Source organism: Astyanax mexicanus, chromosome 7 (genome assembly GCF_023375975.1).
Source record: "Astyanax mexicanus isolate ESR-SI-001 chromosome 7, AstMex3_surface, whole genome shotgun sequence".
In the NCBI taxonomy this organism is placed as follows: domain Eukaryota; kingdom Metazoa; phylum Chordata; class Actinopteri; order Characiformes; family Acestrorhamphidae; genus Astyanax; species Astyanax mexicanus.
Window position 1 is genome coordinate 19,702,878 of NC_064414.1, and position 22,444 is coordinate 19,725,321.

General features: G+C 37.4%; 1 protein-coding gene across 1 annotated transcript in view; it reads left to right on the top strand.

Annotated features, from left to right (window-relative positions):
- The window catches only part of pkdcca (protein kinase domain containing, cytoplasmic a), a 40,615-nt gene extending 19,357 nt beyond the window's left edge, over nt 1–21,258 (top strand). Inside the window, exons 3-7 of the mRNA XM_007247411.4 lie at nt 5,013–5,281; nt 6,174–6,253; nt 7,422–7,529; nt 16,102–16,275; nt 19,066–21,258. Of these exons, the coding sequence (XP_007247473.3) occupies nt 5,013–5,281; nt 6,174–6,253; nt 7,422–7,529; nt 16,102–16,275; nt 19,066–19,151 (717 nt within the window). The 3' untranslated portion in view covers nt 19,152–21,258. The remainder of the gene's footprint in view (nt 1–5,012; nt 5,282–6,173; nt 6,254–7,421; nt 7,530–16,101; nt 16,276–19,065) is intronic.
- The last annotated feature ends 1,186 nt before the right edge of the window (nt 21,259–22,444 follow it).

Consider the following 22,444-nt stretch of genomic DNA (forward strand, 5'->3'; position numbering starts at 1 on the left):
AGGCAAGGGAATGTATTCAAGGTGGAACTTCTTTATATTTAAATGTTTGTTCTTTGAACAGCAAGACAATATACATTTTTTTTTTGCAATGGTGTGAAAAGTTGCAAAATTACTAAAAACTTGTGAAACATTTGGTATTGTTTTTTTTTTTTCGGCTTTAGACATGTTCTAATAATTTTGTTGCATCCCTATTAAAGTAAGGAACAGATCAAATGTATTCACTTAGTAAGAAATTTGAATTAAACTTATGGACAAAAGTATTAAAAACATCCTGTACTTAATGCAATTTTCCAGTTTTGTATCAAAGTCATTAATAGAGATGAAGATACACTCCCATACAAAATCAACATTGCATAATAATAATAATAATAATAATAATAATAATAATAATAATAATAATAGTATGATTAAGAAGAAGAAGAAGACCAATAACACAATGATTGAAAAAAAACTTTATTGTGTATTGCTATTAAAAACTATTAAAAAGTTATTGCATGATGAATAATGTGCTTTATGTGGTCTAATTGATAATAAATTTGATTACAAACACGTATCCATTTATTTATTAATGGATGCTTTTTAGGTTATTGTAGAATCACCTACAGCTCTGTTCATCATTCTACACTCAACCACACATCATCTATATATACCACACATGTACATAAGAGCATTCCTTAAATGTATGCCACACACACACACACACACACACACAGGCACACTGGCCCGCACTGGTGGAAGCACATTTCCGTGCTCTACTGCGGAGTGCGCCACACTCATCTATGTGTCATCACAGCAGTGTACAACTCAACAGGGCAATTCATAACTGAACTCAGCGTGGACTCGTCATCCCTTCAACACTCTGATTGCTTTTCAAGTTCGAGAATGGCTTAGCATTACCAATTCTAATTTCCCTTAAATGAAGGCCTGGACCAGGAGCTTTAGAGCCGCTTTGCTGCATGCTTCAGGATCCTGGAAAGTGTAGTTGCTGAGTGAACTTTCTAGTCCGATTTCCTGACAGCTCAAATACAGTGAATTAATTTTGAGCATGGAATAATGAGGGCTTTTAGACCGAATGAATAGAAAATAAATTCCTCACCTGACTTTAGTAGCTGTGGAAAACATGATGTGAAGTTTGTAATTTGTCATGGGCTCTGAAAAAGAGTTTTGCTGCATTTACTTTTCCTATTTAATTATCTTTCTTTAATTTAAATCTATTACTAAATCTAATTTTAACTAAGAAATGTTTTGCATGTATTATTTTGGCTTATGACTTGGACATACCTTAAATGCAGTGTTTTTAATTATTGTACAATGTTCTGCATTGTAGATTAATACTAAAGTCATCCAAATTGTGAAAAAAAAAAAATTATTTAGTAAACAAAAAAGTGGTTTTTGTTTGGTTTATATTTAAAAATTCCTCAAATAAGCACTTTTTGCTTAGATGACAACTTTGGCTGGATTTTTTCAGTCAGCTTTATGAGCAGAGTTCATACAGTCATAAAAACCTGGAAAAGTCATGGAATTTGAAAATAGAAATTTCCAGGCCAGGATAAGTTTTGGAAAAATAGAAATATCCAGAAAGTTTTGGAAAAGTAATAGAAATTGGTCTACAAATCTATGTGTTTCAATTTATCGATGGAGAAAATAAATTTTGATCTAACAAATACATCAGCTCAGAATTAATTCAGTAATATAGCCCTACAAAATGAAGCTCTCAGGATCTGCCACACATTTTATTATTAAGGATTGTGTGTCAGATTCAATGTAGGCCTATTATAATCAATTTCAATTATAGTTTTAGTTGATTTTTGATCTTACTGTTAGGTCTGCACTGTTTTAAAAATCATACTGTGATGAAAGTTGGCCTTGAAGGCATAGAAACGTCATGAAAAAATCATGGGGATTTATTGGTTAAAAAGTGTATGAACCCTGTATGAGGTAGAATAGTCAGTTAGCAACTGTGCTGAACTTGTCAAGAGTTAAGTACTTGAATCATCAGTTGTAAAGTTGTGGAGAGGTAGAATTACAGGTATACAGTGAAAAGCTTTATTTGAGTCATGTTCTAATCCATATTATGGCAAAAACTACCCAACTAAATAAAGGAAAATGACAGTCCATCATTAACCTAAAGTGTAGTAACAAAAATGATCAAAAAAGTTATGATGAAACTGGCTCTCATGAGGACTGCCCCGAAAAAAGAAGAGCAAGTGTTACCTCAGTGTTGCACAGGATAAGTTAATCAGAGTTACCAGCCTCAGAAACTGCAAGTTAACAGCACCCCAGATAAGAGCATCTAAATGCTTCACATAGTATTTTGGTTTGTTTCTACATGATTCCTTATGCGTTCCTTCATAGTAAAATATAACAGAATGTAGAGATTGATCGAACATAACAGACAATGATTAGTAGAATATAACAAAAAAATAAGGATGATAAAATACAAAAGTTTAAAATATATGTAAAGATGTTGTGTTCTATCAATTTCTCTGTGTAACTCACTAAACAAACTATTGATCCTGGTTTTAAATTCCTTTTTATTTACTTATTTATTCCATTTTATTCTGCTTCACTGTGATCCATCCTACATCCATGTCATCTGTCCTACTTGTTCAGATCTCCTGTCACTTCTTACATGCCTCTCTGAACTTATCCTCACTTCTGTGTCCTGTACATTTTCCCTCTCTTTTTACTCTGGAAAGTCCAGCCATGTGTGAGGCCGAACAAAAGAGTAACCCGCCGCACTGAACGCTTTAGCAGCATTTGAATTGCATATGAGGCACTAATAGGCTCTGGGGAGGCTGGCGAAACTGCTGACTACCAAACGGCTCATTTAGATCCAGAGCCATTTCCTGTGCATGCTGACGAAGGCTTTTATAGTCAGGCCTGCTCAACCACGTCCACCTACACCCCAGCCAGAAACACACTCATACACACAGGTTCATTACCTAATCAAAGCAGACAGGTGAAGATATGGACTTGCACTCTATTGTTATGCACTTTTTTTTTTACACAATTTATGTAGCATTACTATTATTTTTTAGAACTTTACACTTTAATTTAATTTCTTAACAATTTTTTTAACGATCTGTAAAGTGTACAAATTTACATGTTTAAAAATAAAAATATAGTAGATTAAATGAGATGGCTTTAAAAGACTGTAAATTATTTTCCACAAATTTTAGGCACAATTGTTTTTACTAGTTTACTATAAAATTACAGTATTTTGATTTAAAACGTAGCATGGTATAACAGTCAATCAAAATTAGCAATTGATGCAAATTGGTAGAATATAACAAAAAATCTGAGTTGATAGAGTATAACAGAATATAAGGATTGGTTGAATATAACATACAATGATTAGTATAATATAACTGAATATATGTATAATAACATATAAAAGTACAAAATATGTTGTGTCATGTCAGTTGTCTTTGTATAATTGATTATTGATCTTGGTATATAAATCCTTTATTTTGTAATTCCTTGTTTAAAGGAAACTTCACTGTTTTTCACACACATTTAGCCACCTTTGTTTTAAGTAGTTTCCTATAAAATTGCAATAAATTATTTAGCACTAAAGTACACAATGTTTTCTGTTCATAAAAAAACTATTTAAAAGATATAAGATTGATTTACTAAGGCAGTGATAAATGATTACAATAGTTCTATATTCTATATATAAAACTTTATTATTTCATTAAAATCAGAACAAATCATCCATTGATTTATCTACTTTTGGCTTCACTTGTGCTTTTTTTTCTTTCTGTCTATTTGTTCTAACCCTTTGCTTGATCCAAAAATAACAATGCCTGAATAAAACATAACCAGACACACAGACGCACACACGACACACACACACACAGTCCACCGGGCAGAGCCCGACCTTTCCCAGTGGCTCCTAATCCTGAGTACATTAAAAACAGCTTTTGTGCGGTGTGAAAGGCAGGCGCGGTGTTCCCTCCTCCCTCTCCTTCCCTCCGCTTTTGTTCGCCCTGTTTTCAGTGCTGCGCTGGCAGTGGGGATTTGGCTGGGGCCTGAGTGCCAGGTCTCTTCTTCAACACCAGCGGCCTTCTGCTATCCCCAGACTGACCTCTAACACCCTCATACACAATAAGAGAACTAATTCCCAAGGCACGCACGCACACACACAGACACACACACACATTGAAGTGGTGCTTTGAGAGATTAAGTGGTGATTGTAGTGCTAAGACCGTTGCTACTAGACACCCACCATGATGCACATGCACACTGAGTGGCATGGTTCTTTAGGGAAGATGGTAACTAAAATGCAGTGTGGGGTTATCCTGAATAAATTACAAATCACTGCAGAAAAGTATGTTTAGAATTTAGAATCATTATATGCAATATAAAAAATGTGCAACTAATGTAATTGGCATTGCAATTGGCAACACAGTAGTAAGTAGCATGCTATGCATGTAAAATGTACATACAATTTCTCTATATTTACGCTATTAGCTAATATGCTTGTGTATTATTTAGACATGTATGTGACTAAACAATTATGATAGTGAATATGAGCAACACATTTAAATGCTTAAATTAGGCTTTAAAAAAGTATTTTAAAGTACTTTTGGTAGTATAGTATTTTGGTATTTTAGTACTTTCTATTTTAGACTAACTTTGGTGGGTTCACAAAAAAAAAAAACATTAATAAGAGCATTTATAACTGGTGAGATATAAATTAAATTTTACTGAAGTTACAATAATAAATAACCACAATACAGCAACAGTAATAAGTAAATACCTGAAATTATTTACACTATATTTTAATTCATACATAAATAACTGAGTAATAAATTTAGTAATCCCAATACAATGAGTATAATAAGTAAATAACAGTAATGCGTAAAGTTTTACATTGCATTTATAGTAATAAGTTAATACCAAAGTGGTTGATTACTCATTCAGAGTAATTTCCTTAACACATATGCAATAAAAAATCATATTTTTGCTATCACACTAATGCAAAATTTCATTTTTGTTCTGTGTAGATCTGTCTGAGTCTGGTGCGGTTGCTGCATTATCTGGCCCATTCGCCCCTGGGATCTCTCACGCTGCTGGACTTCAGGCCCAGGCAGTTTGTGCTTGTGGACGGTGAGCTGAAGGTGACGGACCTGGACGATGCTAGTGTGGAGGAGACCCCCTGCTCCACCTCAGCAGACTGCCTGCTGGAGTTCCCTGCCCGCAACTTCACCCTGCAGTGCAGCAGTGGACGCTGCCAGGGCATCAACGAGAAGAGGAACCTCTACAATGCCTACAGGTGAGTCAGTAATGTCTGATTTATGCCAGTAATGTAGCCTACAGTATTAATAACAGTTAGAATTTGCTTTACATGTTGCAGTTGCTTCATAATACGGTCTGGCATACAGTTCAACATAAATATTCACTACAACACCTCTCTTAGCTGCAAAATAAGTGTTCCAATTTTCCAATCATTAATTGTGCTATGACTGCAAAGTAATAAGTGACATAGGGCCTAATTTTAGCAATCTATAGGCGAGCCACCAATCGTGTACTGTGCAGCTTGATTTGGGGCGGTTCAATGTGTCTTTGCTATCGTAACGACAGGAAAAGGGCTCGTTGCGCGGCTTGAAATGCGCAAAAGGCATGTACTAATTCTGTTAATTAATCATGGGTGTGTTTTAGGCGTAACCTGAAATAAACCAATCAACATGCCATTTGCCATTCCCTTTAAGAGTTATATGCGATCTGACTTTTTGTCAGGTTGATAATTTAACAGTGCAGTGTTTCTGCGATTCTTAGTAGAGGAATCTGACCTGCTCTGTTTCCCTGAGAAGATGTGCAAGCTGTTCATTTACAGGAACAGCAATGTTATTGTATCCTGTATTTTGTTAATTGAAAATGTATAACTTGGGGCTGTGCAATGCTGCGTTGCCAAGATCGCAATGAACGCTTGACTGTTGACTGTTGTTAGTTCAAATCAGTCATTGGTGCACCTGTGTTTTCTATTGAAAAGATAGCAATATGCCAGAAATGTACCTGAATACACCTCATTTCCAGACCATCAGCGCAGATATATTTACGAGCACCTTCGCTATTTAAACTGCACAGGCACAAGGCGTGGAAATACACTGTTTGTGGGCCCATAATGTCTTAGTACTTATCTCAGAACCTTCTTTTTTTGAATGCAGATTCTTCTTCACCTACCTGTTGCCTCACAGTGCCCCCCAAGCCCTGAGACCTCTTCTCGAAAAGATTGTCAACTCTACAGGTTAGTATGCTCTTTCACACACAGTAGATGCACTAATATAGAACAGAAACATTTGCCCCCTCACATATTCCTCAGATATCCTATTCCTTTACATAATCCACTCGTCTATATTGATATTTTTGATATATAATTTAACAGATACTGTAACAAAGCAAATAAGAAATACTGTAGAAATAAAGTAGAGCTGTACATTAGGGATTACACCCTGAGAGAAACCTAAAAAAGCTCTAGAAAACAAACCATCCTGCTCTGGCCAACTCTGGATAGTAGCATTAAAATGTCATAGAGTCTTTTTAGGTAGTATTGAACTCTTAGACCTGTGAGAGATTTGTTAGATAAGCCAGTTAAATGTTAGAAATCTGTTAGATTGATCTATAGGATTACGTGTTGTGTTAAATATAGCCTACAGAAATGGTTATATAAGCAAATGCAGTAACTATGTAATTCAATTAAGATGCTGAGTAAATCTGCTCTCAAAAAAAAGAAAAAAAAACATTTTGGCATTTTACCTGCCTTATTCAGTTGAGCCTGATTGTGTGTTACAGCAGGAAAAACACTGAAATGAGCAGAGCAAGATTGGAAATTAAATTGGAGAGCACTGTTTAAGGCAAGTGCGTAATGTCTGGAAACAAATAATGAGGAGTTTACGCAGGCACACACAGTGATGACGTTAAATACAAACTCTGGCAGGATCTTCTAGCTTCCTTACTTCCTGACGGACCCTTTTCACAGCCCTTTTCCTTGTTCTTGTATATCATATCGCCCCACACCCCTCAGCTCTGCCACTGTCTGGCTGGGGGATGTTTTGTGCGTGCTGTCTATCAGCTTGTTCATCAGGCTGACGGTATGTCATATAGCGTTTGAAATCTACTCTTCTTGGGCAAAACAGGCCGTGAAGCTGCGGGTGGCGTGGGTGGGCTTTGCTGCTGATGCTATCTCTCTCTCTCTTTCTCTCTCTCTCTCTTTTTCCTGCTCTCCCTCCTCGTAAAAAGTCCTCTCTGGAACGTAATTTAGCACGGTTTTGGCATGCTCAATTACGCTATGTTTCATTTGCTATAAACTGACTGGGTCAGAGTTAGCAGACTGAGTGTTGACCGTGAACTGTCTGAGCTCAGCCAGCATGTGAGTGTGATGTACTGAGTGCGTGTTATGTGAATGTGTGTTTCAGGGGAGCTGCTCTGGGGTACGGAGGAGACCCTGGCTCACCTAGAGAAGGCGCTGGACATATACAGGAATGGGCAGTACCTCATCAACGAGACACAGACACACAAAACAGGTACACACACATAGTAACACACTTTGTAACTGTTAGGGGATATAACGATACAGTGTTTTGTATTGTACTGATTAAGACAAGGCCCTTAATTTTATACACTCTGGAATCAAACAATACATTCTGAAGCAAATTAAGGTGTTAGCTTAAGACTAGTCCATTAAAGAAGAAATTCAGTGTGCAATAGACTTGGGGTGTAGTGAAACTTGATAACAAGTACAAATTTTTGTCCAATAGTCTACCTGCATACACTCCTAGCATTCTAAAATACAGTGCATTAAGCTGATGCTCCCAACAGGCTTAGAATGCTAGCGATAGAGGTATTGTGCTACCTAAGCAAAGAGTTGGCTATTTTTACACCAATTTCAAGCTCAAAGTAGCTTTACACTTCATTGGTAGAATTATGAGGGCCGTGATATTTAAAACAAGGCACTGAGAACTTTAAAAGTGCACAGATAGATTATTAAAAAAAGATTTAAAAAAAATCTGTGGAATTTCCACAGAAATAAGGTTGCAACCTGTTCCACTATCCTACCTATTTGTCCATGTTTGTCAGTATACTTATATTTTTAAATAAACTACTTGTGTACTTTCAAAGTACTCAGTGCCTCAGAATTCTAAAAAATGAACTGTGGAGATACTTTGAGCTTGTTATGTAGGTGTAAAAATGGTCAATTCTTTGCATGAGCAACGCTATGGCCCTATCACTAGCATTGTAAGCCTGTAGACTAAAATTCCTGTATTTAGGAATGCTGGGAAAGAATGTAGGTGGGCTCTTCAACAAAGGTTTGTTCTCGTCATCATGTTTCACTACACCCCAAGTCTATTTCACACTGGATTTCTCCTTTAACTGACAGTTTTCACATTAGATAAAGTGCTGTTTTAAAGCTTCTGGTGTTCTGAAGCTTTGAGCAAGACTTCACACACTACATTCAAATAGTAGTAAATCAGTAGTTATTTCATGGTTACTCCAAAGCAAATACAAAGTATTTTGCAAAAAGCAAAGTACAACATTACAGTATATGAGCAGATATTGTCTCCCTTTTGTTGGAGTAACTCTCACTATTATCTAGGTAAAAGCTTTCTACTAGATTTTGAAGCACAGCTCTAAGTATTTAACTTGCATTAAATGCCAAGAGGGTTATTGAGGTCAGGATGTTGGATGATCTCCACCCCATCTCATCCCCAACTCCCCAACTCATCCCAAAAGTATTGGGTGGTGCACCATCATTCCAAAGAACCCAGTTCCACTGCTCCACCTCTAGTTCAGGCCTGCCATTAGGCATGGTGCCAATACATTTATGCTTACGTGCTGCAAAGAGTCCTATTCTATCGGCAGTGCATTTTTACAGTGAATAGATCAACTTTAGGTAAGCGTTTGACTATCTATATCAGCAATAGTTGAAAGGTTAAAAGCAGCTTAATGCGTTCTTTAAACGGGGTGCCCACAAACATCTGGATGAATAGATAATATTGCGTGGCATGTAAAATGAATGTATAGAGAAGTGCTTGCTGATAACTTTAGACCTGTAAGAGTGAAACAGATTTCTTTCTCTCACTCTTTTTCGCTCTGTATAATTCTTTCTCTCTCTAAGCTCTGGTTTAGGTCACTTTTCAATCCTCAGAGTATCTGATAACATTTTGCAAATGATTACATGCAGCAGACATTCCTCTGTTTTGACTGATGAGCAGTCAAAATCTGTTATATAATCCACTCCTCTTTCATCCCACCCTTTCTTTTTTCTGTTACTTCTGCACTTTATTTGGGATGTTGAGTAATCCCACAATAGGGAAATTTGCAATATTACAGCAGCAAAGAGGAAAGGACAGAAAAAAAGTTCAGGAAAAATATATAATCAAATAATAATAAATCTATACAAATGATTACAGAAAAAATACTGGGAATATTATAAAGGAAAAATATATACAATTAGTGCAGCTAAGATAAAAATACAGGAGATATGATTATGGTAGGTTGAGACCAGCATTATTGCACAAGGACAAACAGTGAATAAACAGCCAATAAATAGTAGACCAAAAGGTGAAAAAAAGAATTGCACTTTAAACATATTGCACAAATGATGATGAAGAGATCACAATACACATAGTGATTTGAATATTGCACACAATAAAGATTTACAGCTATACTGTTTTGTATGTAGTCATATATTTTTGTTCAAAAAAATGAGAATTTCAATAGAAACCAATATAAAAATGTTTTATTCTTAGTCAATTTGGAGCATTTCTATTAGCTTGACCATCCTTAAAAAGACTACAATGTAAAGAACATGGGCCAGATTGTGTTACATGAAGGACAGTATAAACTGAAGTATGAGGTTTTGCGTTACTGTGTACATTATGTGCAATAGTACATTGGATTTGCTTCCATAAGTAATTTAGCATTTACATTTAATTCATGTGTAACAAACAGTATGTATGGCCCTGTGCATGTGTGTATGTGTAAAACAGGGCAAGCTCTGAAAGGGTGTACACTGAAAGAAATTGTAATTTTAAAGAATTGCATTGATGTAACCTATTAGATTAATTTGTAGAACTTTTAAAACACGTACCACATTTAAGTCATGCAAACCCAAAGCAGGACTTTCTTTATTGCACTCAGGACAAATGAAATGTAATTGAAAAGATTCGAGTTTATGTAACCAGTTTAAAAGGAGGCCAGAGTGAGTTTTGACTGGCAGTTCTTTTTAATTCTTTCCTTTCAGTGTCTCCAGAGGAACAAAGGGGAACATAGCTGTCTCTCTTCTGTCTTTCACTTGCTCATTTGCTTCTCTGTTTTGACCCTTTTCTGTTTGCTCACCCGCTCACTTTTACTTTTCCTCTTCAGGCCACTCTGTCTGCTCTTGTTCTCCCTCTTTTGCCTTCACGATCTAGAGCTCTTGCTCTGCTCTTTCTCTCTCTCTGTCTCCTCTCCTCGCTCCATTGGCTGTGTAAAGCAGAACGCAGATGCTTGTTGACTGATGAGTGCGTTAAGAAAGAATCCCCATAGCCAGGCTTGTTAACTATTTCGACTCATACCTCTTTGTCTCACTCGAACTGGCCTTTGACATGAGTTTATTGAGGCCAGTCACAATAAACAAGACTTTGTTGTTTGGTTAAAGACTAACATTTTTAGGCAATTAAAACCATTAGCCGAGTCAAGGGCGTTTACAAGTGTGTGTTAGTGTCAGGTAGGAGTGCAGGCTTTATGTAGGAGTACAGACTTCATTTAGAAGTAAGGACATTATGTAATAAAACACACGGTACTGTACAAGTCTGTACATTTTTCATAATGTTAAAGAGCCATGTCCAGATTTTTTCTTTTTTGTATATTTCCATCCATAGAACACGTTTCATTTATGTACCAAAAAAACTTTTTTTTTTTTTATCTTTTTACCTTGGAAAGCATCTCCAGCTGCCTTTCAGAACATATCACTGTCTGCACAATAACCCCCAAATGGCCTTAAAACACTTGCATAAACATGTAAGCCCAGCAGGAGTCCAAAATACCTCTACTATGTTTGATGTGAAATTCCTCATAAGCAAGCAACGGCCAAAACAGACCTAAATACAGTGCAAAGCTGAAGCACATTTTCCAGCAAGGTTTTCTCAGTGTGTTCAAACATCAGGTTAAATCATAGCTCCATCTCTCACAGGATCAAAATTTAATTTGTCTACGCAGCTGTCTCTTAACCTCCCACACAGACAAACATGGATAGATATTTTACTGTTATTTCTTATATTAAGTACACAAATATTATAATTTACCCAGTAAATTTAAATTATTATTTTTAAATCAGATGCCAATCGCTTGACTTGCTTGACTTTTGCGAGCTGCAAAAGTTTGTCTTAGAGATAGTAAGGTTGTCTGTTTGTGTTTTTGTCTGTTATTAACTTTACAGGTGCAGTTTAAACAGATTTATATCTTAAAAGGAAATTTCTAACGTTGAGATATTCAATTCTAATATGTGCTAAAAACAAGAAACACACATGTATGAGCAGGAGTGGTTGAACTTGTGGTTGGACGCATGCTCTATGTGAACAGCAGGGTTAGTCAGCATGTCATCTCAGCTCATGGCTCTTTGTTAAAGAGTCTTGTAAAGTGGTCAGGCTCTCGTAAAATACGGCTCAATATCAGCGTCCGGCTTTTCCCAGACCCAGACAGAGTAACGTGACTCTTCTCTCTGTCCTCCCTGCCATCCCTCCTGCCTGTAACTCAGCCGTTTAGCGAAAGCGAGAGCTCCGTAAAGCATTCATTAGACCCATAAAGTATCTAATAGTCTGCATTATTTACTGCTGACTGGCTCTTCCCTGGTATTCAAGACAAAATGAGGGGGTGTGTGTCCCGCCCTCATGTCCGTAACACCACCGAGACACACTCCGCACACTAAATTCAGCACAGACAGAGGGCCCTGAGACCCCCATTCAAAAGCCATCCCTCTCTTTAAGAGAACGAGTGTAGCAGAGTAATAAATCAGCCAGGCTCTCGCCACCCTTCATACTGTGTCCCCTGGAGAGGGAGAGAGAGAAAGACAGAGAGAGAGACAGAGAATGAGAGAGAGAGCGACTCAGTGATTCATGCTTGAGCAGTTGCGAGGTTTGCAATAATAGGGGATGTGGATGCTTTGAAGAAGCCGTTCTCCACTCATCAAGCTTCTTGTCACAGTGTTGTCAAGATGAACTTATAGACTAGACTTGGGTGGCACTTCATTGTGCACGCCCGAGTTACATCCAGCCAGCATGCACACAAATACACACGTATATACACACACACAGTCTCAAAGCATAATCAATCAAACTGTTTAAAATAGGAAAAAGAACAGAGCATTTTCCTTTTCAAAACCTTATTGGAGAAACTCTTATTGGTGCTCCTATACAAACAAAACTAGGATTCATGTATGTGTCGGTTTTCTCCATGAAGACAAAAGCAGGACTCTGTCTTTGTGCATGTAGTTCTGTGTCGTGCAGCCGTCTGCCAGAGGTGCTGGCACCAACAGGATGACTTATTAATCTTTGGGTCACTAAACGCATAGTGGATAAGTCATGTTACATGCATGTTTAAGTTAATGAAGAGGTTAGTATACTAAGTCCTGGCTTTCATGGATAAGATCAGATCTGAGATCAGAGGAGCATTTTAATCCACAGTAGTTTTCTATATAACAAGCTTGCAAATGGAGGTCTGGATCAAAATAGACAAGGACAAGGACGAAGACAAGGGTTTCATGGTTTCAAATTGCATTCCTAAGTCTCATTTATGTCATATTGCTTTACTGTCTGGTGGAGTGTAGATTAAAGTTTTCCTCTTAGTGGATGTCTCTTTATGGCGTTTTTTCAGAGAATTGTGTATTATATTGATTTTAACTACATTTTGATTTTAGGTCAATTCTGTACCCTTTAGCATAAATACGATAGTTGCCCTTGTTCTGTTCACAACAGAAAACACAACACCACCATGAGAAGAAACAGACAACCTCCTCTATTATTTCAGAAAAAAAAACAATGATTTAATACAGCGTCCAGCCATTAAGAGTTGGCCCGTGTGGCCAGTTTGATGTGAGTTTTGGCCGAGTTACAGAGGCCTGTTTCCCCGCCATCTATCCTCGTTTGATTCACTCTCTCTCTTTTGGTTTATGTTTCAAAATACACTGAATATTTTCCTCTGGTCAAGAACAGAACAGCAAATGATTATCCTTAAGACCACTGGCTAAGCTTTCTTCACTTTATTGCTTTGACAAATGCGACCGCTCGCCCATAGCGTATTCATCATTGGCTGCAGGCTGGAGATAAATTCCTGCTGTTGGATGTGAGAGATGAGACTACAGAAGGGTTCAGATAAATTATTTATGTTATAAGAACATCCAGTGAAATCATGGTTTTGGAAGAGACAAACGTGCATTTTAATTCTTCCACAATTACTTATGATTGTTACTGAACTATTATTTCTTTATTATTATTTATTTTAGACTCACCAAATTACACATTCATTGACTTTGGCTTTGTCCCATTTACTTGGATTTAATTAAAATCTGTCCCCAGAGTACTGGCATTGTGTGCATTTCCACGTTGGCCATAAATGTATCAGGATATGGGACTTTTTCTCATGTTTGTGATTCTATCACTTTATACACTCATCTTTAAACAAATTGTTGCTCCCAAAAGGAAGTGCCAGATTGCAGTTTTTTGAATTTGGAAGAATGATAGACAGGTATGGGCATTATGTATTCAGCTAGACACACAGAAGTAGTTATAGAGGTTCCTAATGGTGTCCTGGAGTATTCTATCCCAAGCAGCTCTATATTTCTGCAGATTTTGCAGTGGGGTTGGATTGTTTATAGCATGTCATATAGAATCCAACATATTCATATATAATATATTAATATACAATGCAGACCAAAGGTGATCTGACATCATACAAGATTAAACCCAACGCCATGACACCAGACCTTCTGGACTTGTGCTGTTTGACAATAAACTATTCATCTTGGTGCATCTTAACAGATTTGTTTAGTTGTTTCCACCATGACAAAAGCAGAATAGCAGTGGGTCATCTTCAGTGATGAGTCACACCTTTATCTCGTTGGAGACAAAGTATACTAGAGCAAACAATGCTCATTAGAGCTTAGTTAACATAACAGTGTTAAAGGTTAAGAGTATTTAATTGGCCTGAATTGTTTACCACACCGCAGCGCTGATTTTTTTATACATTGTGGAGCTCGATGGAGGAGTATTGTGGGTAAATAGAGGCAGAGAGAAAGAGGGAAAGCATGCAGGGATGGAGGGTGTGCTGAGGACATTAAGAGGGTGGTTGTTAGTTCAGTTTTCTTTAGTCTCCTTGTCCTCACATCTCTTTATCTGCCTTTCATTCTCCTCCTCTCTGTTTCTCTTTATCTTATTCTCGTCTGTTCTCGAGCTGCAGTTGCCTGGTGACGCATTGTGGCTGGGTTAGGATGAGTGGCATTTACAATGTCTTATGTGAGTGTGTGTGTGTGTGTGTGTGTGTGTGCATGAGTGGACACAAGTCTAACACAGTGGACTAGCAGTCTGCAGACAGTCCTTCTGTGCTTATACAATGGGAAAGCTCTTTCTTCACTGTAGCAACCAATCATTGGTTCACACACTCACACACTACATAATGTATTGCTATATTACTGAGGACCACCATTGTTTTTTGTATTACTGTAGCCACATAATGATACATCTGTCCACAACCTTAACTGTGATTTAATCCTATTTATAATATCGCACATTTTATCCTAAACCTAACCATAGTCCTCTTTGTTTTGCATGTGCATGCATATGGGTAGGGTGTATTAAGTCTTAATAGGCTGAAAGAGTATTGGGAATTGTTAGGACTACATGATTCTTCAAAATTAAATAAAAATGAATTTTTAGGAGGGCTATGAAAATCACTGGCAATATGGCGACACAAGTGACCAAAGAAACGCACAAATGTAAATATTTCCCTTGTTAAAATTTTTGATAAACTATTATATTACCATATTTTAATGTGTAGTATCAAGGTTGTATGCTCATTTTTCTTCATAACAAGTACTTTGCCTCAGTAGCTAGCCCATTTCACCTTAATTGGTGCTATAGAAGGCAGAGGATGCAGGATTCAAGGTGGAAAAAAGCTCATTTCTGCTCCCTATCACTAAGGAATTAAGAAAAGGACGATAATAATTAGTTGCTGCACCACCTGCCCCTTTCTGAAGACATAATGCCCTAAAGTAGTTAACAGCAACTAGGTTGCTGAACTTTATCTGTATCATGTGCATAAAGGGCTGTCCCAATTCTTAGGGGGAAGCTTTCACCCCTTCCACTTGTAACTTTGTTTGGTACAAAAGAGAAATGGGATTGGGCCTTAATCTCAGTCACCCATAAACCTGTCCCCCGTAACTAAAAGACAATATTTTAACTACTTGAAGGTGCACCCTGTTATTTGACTTACGCACAGCTGGGTAGACTATGGTCACCAAGTCCAGTTTCAAACATTGACTAGAGGTGTATAAAGTCCCCATTGAGTTAGAGAAAAACTATCTTGGAAAGATGTAGCTCCACCAATACCTAATATAATACTTTATATTAAAGTAGTGCTGACTTAATTTTACATTAATTTGCCTACCCACGATCTAGAGTTTCTGATCCTGAATTAACATGATATACTATGATCTAACCAATGCTGTCAGGGCTGAATGCAGATTCTCACAATAGTAGCCCACCATTTTGGGTGTTTCACACCTAAAACACCATTTCTTTTGGTCACACCAAATTGTTATCCTTTGGAATTTTGGTCCTTTGGCCCAAATCAGTGTCTAAAGCATCATGCTATTTTGGTGTGAACCAAACTGAAACTTTTTTAAAGGTGTGAAAGCACCTTTAATATTAAGTTTCATGAGGGGATCAAACTCTTTATTAATACACTTGATTTTAGTAGAAACTTTAGAGGATCAGGTGTCAGGTCATGTTTCTTGTCAAACACACTTTTTAATCAGGCTGATAAATTACATATCGGTGGATTGCATCAAAGCTCTCAATAACTGTTTCCATTCTTCTCATATGCTGTTTTTTTCTTTTGCAGAATATAAACGGGTGTTGGACGCCTCAATAGCCGGAGACAACTACCGCTGCTGGCCGTCATATCAGCACGACGGGTGCATGCTGGCTGTGTATGATGTCCGCGAGGCCATGGGGGTGTGCGAGAGCCACGCCCAGTGCAGAGCATTTGTCCTGACCAATCAGAGCACTTGGACAGGTAAGGAGCTTAAGCAGAATGTAATGTCTATAGTTCTGACTGGAAGCCACGTGAATTTAGAAACTGCTGTGTTCAGCACGCACAGCAAGGTCTAGAGTAGCCGTGTGTAAGAGCGTGAGCGTATCAGAAAAGGCTGCGTGCTGACAGACGGCCTCCTGATCAAACAGCACTGCGGCTGCCATTGCCGCCTCCTCTCCTCACTCATCTTTCATCACTCGCTCCCTCCCTCCCTCTGCTGCTGCTGCGCTCCTCCTCTCCTCCCCCTCTCAGCAGCGCACAGTCACTTCATTAAAGCGGGGCCTGAAAGCAGCACATCAGCGCACCGATCGCTAATCTTTATTGAAACAGCCTTGAGCAGACTGGTCCTGCATTCCACCTCTCCCCTCCCCCTCTTTCCATCCCTCTGTCTCTCTTCCTCTCCCTCTTTCTTTCTTTCTTTCTTTCTCTTCTCCTGACAGACACTCTTCCGGCACATTTTTACATCTGTGTTTCTGAGTGTGTGTGTTTTTTTGCATGAGCATTATTAATAACCCTTAACTTAAATTTTAGAACTGATTGGAAGGGTATAAGAAGATTTCCCTTCTTATATAATTATCTAATAATTAAGTTCTGCCTTAATTAATAAATTAATTAATTACATAAACTGCAAACTGCATCTTTGTTTCACTTTACAAGCAGATTTAATGGAACAGAACTATTCAGAAAGCTGCTGTAAAACACTAAAGTACCCTGCACACATGAATTGAATTGCAAAAAGTATTTAAAACACAGTGTATCATTGTTTTTTGCTGCTGTTCTCTAAAGCCAAAGAGTAGTTTGAGGAAGTGTGTTACTAAAGACTTTATAATTAAAGAGACCACTGGTTGAAAAATGAATGAGTTGTCGTAACGCTCAACATGGCCCCTGTTTATGGAGAACGTCCTACTCTTTAGCAAAAAAGGGCCAGACAGCTTCCTGGACATCCTGGGAGGGTTAAAGTGCTAGAGGAAAAGTTATGGTCAATAATAATAACTATCATTATTTGTATAGGCCATTTTATTTACATTTAGGGTATTTAGCAGATGCCCTTTTCCAGAGTGACTTAAAAAAAGTGCTTTATTGATCACTTCGACCTTCGAAAATATCCATAGCTAATTTGTAGAGACTAGAATCAAAAGATACATTAAGCTTTGATATTGTTTAAACACCAGGAAACTCTTTAAAAGATCATCCTCCAGTCGATGTTTGAAGACCACCAGTGACTCTGCTGTTTTGATACCCAGAGGAAGTTCGTTCCACCACCTTGATCATAGGAAAGAAATACAGTTGGGATGTTTGTATTCTGTGAGTCTTAAGTGATGGTGGTCAGAGCCGAGCTGTACTGGAAGCTCTAAAAGCTCTTGGTACAGATCTGGCTTTGACCATTGCCATCAAGTATAAAGGAGCTGGTCCGTCTTTGGCTTTGTAGGCCAGCGTCAGGGTTTTGCATTTGATGCAGGCGGCAACAGGAAGTCAGTTTAGTGAACCCAGCAAAGGGGTCACATGACTGGATTTCAGATGATTGAAGACCAGTAATGCAGCCAAACTCCAAATCAGTTGCAGAGTCTGGTGGCTCACAACAAAGACCAGCCAGAAAGGAGTTGCAGTAATCAAGTCTTGAAATGACAAGAGACTGTTTAAGCACTTGAGTGGCTCTAACCACACTTTTAAATCCATTCTATAAATAACTGGAATCAATGTATTTTGACATTCGATTACCAGTGTTTTGGTCTCTCGCCATTCATGGAAATAGGAATCTGGTTGTGTGTCACTGGAAAAAATAACTGTCAGCAGTCAATCAAAGATGGCTGCCAAGTGAACAGACTGTCCTATAGTCCTGTCCCAATGATTTTGCTGGGGTAGTGGGTAACAAAAAGTGGATTGATCTGGTGCAACTTCACTTCACAACAAGACGCCTGGCAACAAATTCAGTGATTAAAAATAGAAAAAAAAACAGCAACACTGTTGACTGGAGAATTTCTGATTTATTAGATATACAAAAAATAACCAATGTGTTTCGGCACTCAGTCCTTCATCAGGGTTAAAAGACAAAAGTTAATGAAATCCAAAGTTTTTAAAACATACGTGATTAAAAAATAACCAATGAGAACACTGCAAGTACTAAAGGTCACATAATCAGCCAATGAGAGGTGATAGCTCAATTTCACAGGGTAACCACTTCCACCTAAAACGAAAAGATATTTTGTGCAAGAATACACAAAGAGAAAAAAATCATAAATTGTAAAATCCTCATTTATACCCTCTGGAAATAAACTTTTAAAAAAAATCCAAAAGGCTTCCCTCCTTTTTCTTTTTTGCTCTGTATTACCCCTCTTTGTGTATTTTGTATTTATTCAATACAGGAAAATAAAAAGGAAAAATAGAACAGCTTTTTTATTTTGTCTCTTAACCCTGATCAAGGCCTGAGTGCCAAAATGCATTTGTTATTTTCTGATAGGGGGTAAAAACACAAACTTTCCCTGTGACAGCAAGCACACCATGTTATATCAATATATCAAGTCTTAATGTCCCCAGAAAATAAATACATAGATAAATTACTGCCTGAATATTTCATCCAAAGCTTTTCTTTCATTTCATGCCCTTTTTTTTTTTTTTTTTTTTTTTGTTGCTTCTTTTCACTTACTCTTATATCTCACTCCCACACTGTGTTCACTCTCTTTCCTCTGATGTCTCATTTGTAAAGAATGTTCCCAGGCAGTGGACGCTTCTCTCTGACAGTCCACCTCTTCTTCTTGTTCTTCTTCTTTGCAGGACACCAGCTTGTGCTCTTCAAGACGGGCTCGGCCGGCTTGTCGTCGGCTAAAGGGAAGCTAACCTACGTCAGACTGGGCAGCTGAGAGAGACAGAGACAGAGAGAGAGAGAATGGACCCTCATCAGTGTCTCTCATATTTATCGGCTGCAATGGGACTGAGTTGCAGTGAATATCATGAAGGTGCGGATAAGTCATCGCTGTGTTCCTCTGTCCATCCGTCTGCCTGTCCGGTCATCCATTTCTCTGAATGAAGAGGAATTGCTGAGGGGGAAGATGACTGCTCAGAGCTCCACCAGAGTGCATTATCAGTATCATCTGTCTTCAGCTTGGCCCCCTCTTCTGAGGCTCTGAACGTCGAGATGAATGAGAAACCTGGCTCAGTACTGAAGCTGGAGTCTGGGCTGTATGACTGTGTTGGAACTGCATTGGGCTGCACAAAATAACGGATGTTAATTGTTAATTTACATTTACAAAAATGTATAGTACAACATGAAAATGAGCAACCAATCTCAGGCCATTCTAGGGATGTGCAGATGCATTGTGTCCAAGGTAAAGATGATCAGATTAAATTGTTGTAGTTTTCCCAGTTTTCCACCAAATGTAGCTGTTTAGGCAGAAAGGATGCACCAATTTTAAAACTGAGACAATGCTGATATCTGACGTTTTCACAATTAATTTTTAGTATTAAGAAATGGCGGTTAAATTATCATTACAGAGAAATAGATTGGTAGTATTTATAGTAGTTTATCCCATGATTTTGCTATGTCCTCTTGAAGCTAAAAAATGCAGTACTGAAGTAGGATATATGTGTAGGTCTTCCTGCATTGGATATGGCTGTGATTTTAGACAGAGTCACTTGTATCTGTTCACATGGACAACCCAAGCCAGACACGGCCAGTCACAATCAATACCAGACAGTACAATGTCCACTGTGTGTGGAAATGTATGATATGACAGATTCCTAGTAAAACATATGACACGGTGGACCATGAAATGTTAAATGCCCACACAGCTTCAATTTCAAGAAATGGATTGTTCCATCATCCTGACACCCACTGTCAGGCTTCACTCCAACTCAACTCAACAATTAATTTCAGCTAGCCATGAGTATGCTAGCCTGTGTTTACCCTCACCCACAAGATAACACCTCACAACTTTTACAGGTGTGAGCTTTTACACAGGCTGTATAATCAGTTTAAGCACTGCACTGCTATCCCATCAGTGTATCAAATCGTTTTTGAAGCAAACATCTTCAAAATCTCATATGATTCTGCCTTTGTTTTGCATCTAAAACGTTTTAAAGGTTTTTTTTATGAAAGTACATTCAGAAACAGGGTATTTCTCTCCATATTGTTCAACCTTAGTGTTGCACCTTTAGCAGACGTCCTCACATCCAACAACTCAGTCACCAGACATCATCAGGTCTCCCCCTAACTCTTCTTCTCCTTCCTCCCTTCTTCCTGTCCTCCTCCCCATTTCCCTTATTGCATCCTTTCTCAATGCCACGTCAAGTTCCATCCGCACAGCGCTGGTGTGTCTGATACAGCCCATATCTGCAGATGTGTTCAATCTCCTTCCTTGTCTTTTGTTCAAACCCTCCCTCCCTCCATTCCTGCTCCTCATTTTCCTTTCTTGTTTTTCGGTTTTCAGCACTTTTTTTCTCGAGTCTAACAGGGTCTTTATTCTCGTGCTGAGCTTTATAAAAGCTTTCACTTTGATTCCAAATGGTTGAAAGGGTTTATTTGTTTGTGCAGAACAAAGTTATGGTACTGTTTAGGGACAGGATTATTAGGACTCAAGAACAGAGCAACAGGAACAGCTACGAAAGAGTTCATACCAAGAGATGGAAGCTGAAATGTGTTTTTTTTTTATGAAAATGATACTTTTGTTGACCAAATGTAATGAACAGTGTAAAATGTGGAATCTGTTTCATCTTACGCTGAGTGGAGATCCAAGCTTTCACTACAGTGATGAACAAGGTGAATTTCTCAGTTTATGAATTTCCCAAGGAAATGTGAAGCTTTTACTTGACAGGTGAAGGATTAAATGGTTCTCTGCTTTCAAGGAAAGCAATGAAATGAAAGTTGAAATGTACATGGCTTTTGGTTTTTATGATGATATATGTGTATATAATGACAATGCTGATGAAAGCAATATTTTTGTATGAAAATATAAAAGTCTTATGACTGTACGTACCTGTGTCTGTCTTTTTTTTATTCTTTAACTCCTTATTTCTAAATATTAACCCACAGATGTTCTGAAACGAAAAGTGTTGTCCGAAAACATAATCGAATACTGAATATTGAACATGGCTTTTCACAGGTTTTCAAAAATGTTACCACTTCTTTCAACACTGCATGAACTAAATACCTTAAATGTATTGTTTATCAAAATTCGCAAAAAGAATCTGTTACGTCTTTTTTTAAAGAGAACTATCATGCAATAATGCCATCTACATAATCTATACCTGTGTGGTTGTAATGGAATTTGGACTGTACAATGAAATGGGGTGCCATGCACATTTAGGACATTTATAATAGATTTTTGTCAGTGACATTATAAACTTTTAAACACTTAGAATGAGTGTAGTTGAGTGGATTGTCTCTCTGATAGTTCTTTGCAGAAAACACCCATAAGTTTATCAGTCACAAACTGTGTTAGTTGTTTGGTCGCAGACAGAATTCCAAATACAAAACAGTGATTTTTGCAGCTTACTTGTGACAATTTTTCAGCTAGTGCAATAAGTAAATAGCCTAAATGTATGTTTGTCTTAATTTCGAAAAACAAAGCTGTTATAGATCTGCTTTTTAAAAGTATTTAATGAGAACTAAACATGTTATACATTCCAGTGGGTTGTGATTACGTTATGCTATCAAAAACATTGGTAACACTTTAGAATGTCTTGCTAATTATTAATTGCCATTTTTAATCATTACAGATTTTTACCTTTGTTCTCAATTCAAATACTGGTAACACTTTATAATTATATATTTTTAACTAATTAAAAATTAGTAGATAATTAGTAGATGTGAACAAAGCATTAGTTCATCAGAATATTAATATTAACAAATGTCTAATATCTAATGGTAATAATGTTAATATCTAGAAATCACTAGTTCATAAGAATTTTAAGCCTGAAAAATGTTTATCAATTGCAGCTCATATTGCCAATGTGTTAATTAGTATTTACAAATAAATTTGCAACTTTTTAGTTTCTTAAAATGTAAAAAATAACAGTTATTGATCATTAGTTAATGATATATTAACAGAAGTTACAAAAAGTAAAAGTGTTTCCCAATTATTTGCGACATTCTCGAGCATTAATAATAGTGTTATTAATAATTTATTACTAAAATATTACTTTACCATTTAACAAT